Source organism: Halyomorpha halys, unplaced genomic scaffold (genome assembly GCF_000696795.3).
Source record: "Halyomorpha halys isolate HHAL.00 unplaced genomic scaffold, Hhal_1.1 Scaffold2692.1, whole genome shotgun sequence".
Classification (NCBI taxonomy): Eukaryota; Metazoa; Arthropoda; class Insecta; order Hemiptera; family Pentatomidae; genus Halyomorpha; species Halyomorpha halys.
This window is the reverse complement of record NW_027111968.1, coordinates 11322-14521: the sequence shown is the minus strand read 5'-3', so window position 1 is coordinate 14521 and position 3200 is coordinate 11322. Positions and strand designations below refer to the sequence as shown.

The window sequence follows — 3200 nt, the reverse complement described above, 5'->3', positions numbered from 1 at the left end:
GTAATTTCTCATTAGTATTTCATTATGTATATATTTTTTTCTGTGCATTTTATTCACTGTATACTCCCATTTATTCACTTGGAGTTAGCTATTAATTACGAATCACAAATCTTTTTTTTAACATATGCTTATTTTTTAGATGTTCAAATTATGGATGTTGCTTGTGGTTATGACTTTACTGTGTGTGTTGACTCTAAAAAAAAAGTTTGGTCTTGGGGTGCTAATCATTACTCAACAGTAAGGATTATTACTATCTATGTATGTGTTGTTTGTAGGGCTAATATTTCCATGTAAATGCATATATTTTATTTACAAAGATATTAATTACCATGTACCAACTACCTTTTTATGTTTTAGCACATTTGGGATTAATTTATATTTACATATTTCACTTAATTTTCATATTTAACCAATCTATACATATTTTTTCTGCACACTGGCTTATTTTTATTTATATTAGAACCTAGTTGAGATAGGGTGTGAGAAATAATATTTCTTCAAAATTTCAGTTAACATTACCCTGTTAACTCAGTGCAACACTTCTTCTTTTCTAAACTAGTTTATTCAGGACATGGGTTTCGGTAAAAGAGACTACTGATGATTGAAGTCTGTTATATTGCCAATACCATCATTTGTGCATTCTGTCCTAATTCCCTTTCAAGCTCCTTATAAATACAGCTGATTGCTGATGTTACTAGTGGAGAATAAATGAAGTTAAAATGTCAATCGGGTGTAATATTTTTGAAAATTGGTACTAAGGCCTGATATGTTTTCATGTTTGTAAATTTGAAAATTTTCACAAGTTTCCAACTGTTTTCCCTAATAATGAGGAGATTGATTTTTGAAATGTGTAGATTAAATAATTTTATTGTATTTACATATTTGGTTTAAAATTATTTCATATTTAACATTTTTAATTACATGAAAATCCTAGCCCTAATTATTTTTGTGTATATTTAGTTATTTAAATATATATTTTTGTTATGATAATTATGCCTTATTATATTACTTGTTGAAATCATCTGGAACTATCTTGCTCAATATGATTGAAAAAGCATTTTAAGAACATGGAATATTCTTGGGAGGGAGAAAGGTATTAATTTTGGTAGCCATTGTACTATAAATTTCCCAACACTTATTTTTTTATATATATATTTTTTTCCAATCTTTTTACTTGATATTTACTCATAACTTTTAAGAAATAATCTTTACTCCAGTGAAACAGACCATACATGCTAGGTCCACAGGAGCCATCCCTGTCCTAGGCAGCTTACTCTGAAGATAATTGTGATTAAGTACCAGCCAGAAGCATTTCTGCTTGAAATTATTGAGGTTTCTTCTCGAGCAATCCGTGACACTTCATTCTAGCTTGCAGCTTCACTTAATTTAAGATTCGTATTCGCTATTGACTTAGATTTTATCAAATGTTAAACTGAATCATTGTGTGTTGGGAATGATGGATTTATTGACACCCTGTGCTAATTTTATCTCTTACAGGGACATAGTATACTGTATTTATTTGTCAAAATTTCATTGGCCTCAATGATCCTAAATATGTTGTTTATCCCGTGAAATATTTATCGGTTCCATTAAGGTAACAACCATAAATTCTTTTCAAAGGCTTTTTAATGAAAAAAGCAACAGAGTTTTATGTATTTACTCATTTTTAATTGCATTATTGCTCCATAGTTGTTACATTATTTTTTTAGTTATTCATTACTTTATTCAGTATAACCTGATTGAAAATATATTTTGAATTATTCTCAGTAATTTAAAGTACGTTTATATTGTAAAAGGACTGATCTCTTATTGCAACTTCATTACAGACTGATTAAAAAATGAAGGCTTGAGCTCAAAAATGTTTTTTGTTTATTGTTAGTTTAATTTTTTTTATAAAGGCTATATTTTATTTAAACATCTTTCATATATTTTAAAATATTTTTTTTTTTCCTATTTTAGGGAAATCAAAACGCCTTAGCCAGTCTTGAAGGAGAAATTGTCATTGTAAATAATAAAAATCGAGTTATAAAATTTCCTCATCATACTTCAAATGTTCAACCATTACCAGCTCTATTAGAAATCCCCATTGAAGAAGTAAGTTCATCCTCTAGTGTTATATGTTTCATTGGTAATTTTTTTCTGGTTGACAAAAGCATCCAGGATCATTGAAATTTTGTTCTATAATACTTTTTTTATAACAAAAACAATAAATTGTGCATTGACTTTCTGTAGGTGAAAAAATAAGCTTTAGCAAGTATTATTCAACTTCAAAGTAAAAGGGTTAGCATATATATAACTTAAGTATCTGCGAGCACAAAATGTTGAAAAAGGTATAAGATATGACACACTTGAACTTCTGTAATAGACTGACTTTGTTGGGTTCAGCACATCTATATACATACACTCGATCAGCTGATTTATTCAGTCAGCAGACATCGAAGTAACAGCTGACGTTAATTCCCCCGCCAGTTTACGAACAATCCTCATAAATTTATACTGTACAATATAATAACATATATATAAAAAAAAAATCTGAAAAACTATTTATAATAAAAAAAAATTCCTAGACCAATACCTCAGTACAAAAAACTCACAAGCAGACCAAAATTAAATGCCATATACATAAATTAAACTTAGAAATAAAGAAAAAGATTCCTGGTACAATAAAATGAACAACATAAAATAAAAGAATTACAAAAGTCACAAATAAACTAAAACAAAATATAAAAAAAAATAACTACATTTCAAGTGGAGGTGATATGAGAACAGTCCAGTCTCTATATTATCATTGCTGGCAGTTTTAACTGTTCAATATGGACAGTTCTCTTTTTAGGTTCTCAGATACTCTCTATAGTAACTATATTATTTTCCCTAATGATTATCACCCTGAATGGGCCCTCGTATCGCTGTATCTCCTTACCCCTGTTAGAACCCAACTTTCTATATATGATCGTGCCAATTTTGATCCCTCCCATCCTGTTTGTGACATTTAGATTTAACTGCACCACCCTCCTGGTTTTTTCCTTTTCGATTCTTCCCCGTGCTTTCTTCCATAACTTTCTTCGAGCAATGTGGTTATTGAGTATTTCCTCTCTGTCAGCTGTCATGCTCTTATAGTCCCGACCAGTGTCCGTGAAGCCCAAAGAGAACCTCAAATGGCGAAAATCCTGTAACTAACATGTATGGAATGATTATATGCT

At 29.7% G+C, this 3200-nt stretch overlaps 1 protein-coding gene across 1 annotated transcript in view; it reads left to right on the top strand.

Moving 5' to 3' along the window:
- The window catches only part of ca (claret), a gene marked incomplete at its 3' end in the record, with an annotated part of 43103 nt that overhangs the window by 39349 nt on the left and 554 nt on the right, over positions 1-3200 (top strand). The window contains 1 exon segment of the mRNA XM_067049892.1: positions 1960-2094. Coding sequence (XP_066905993.1) covers positions 1960-2094 — 135 coding nt within the window.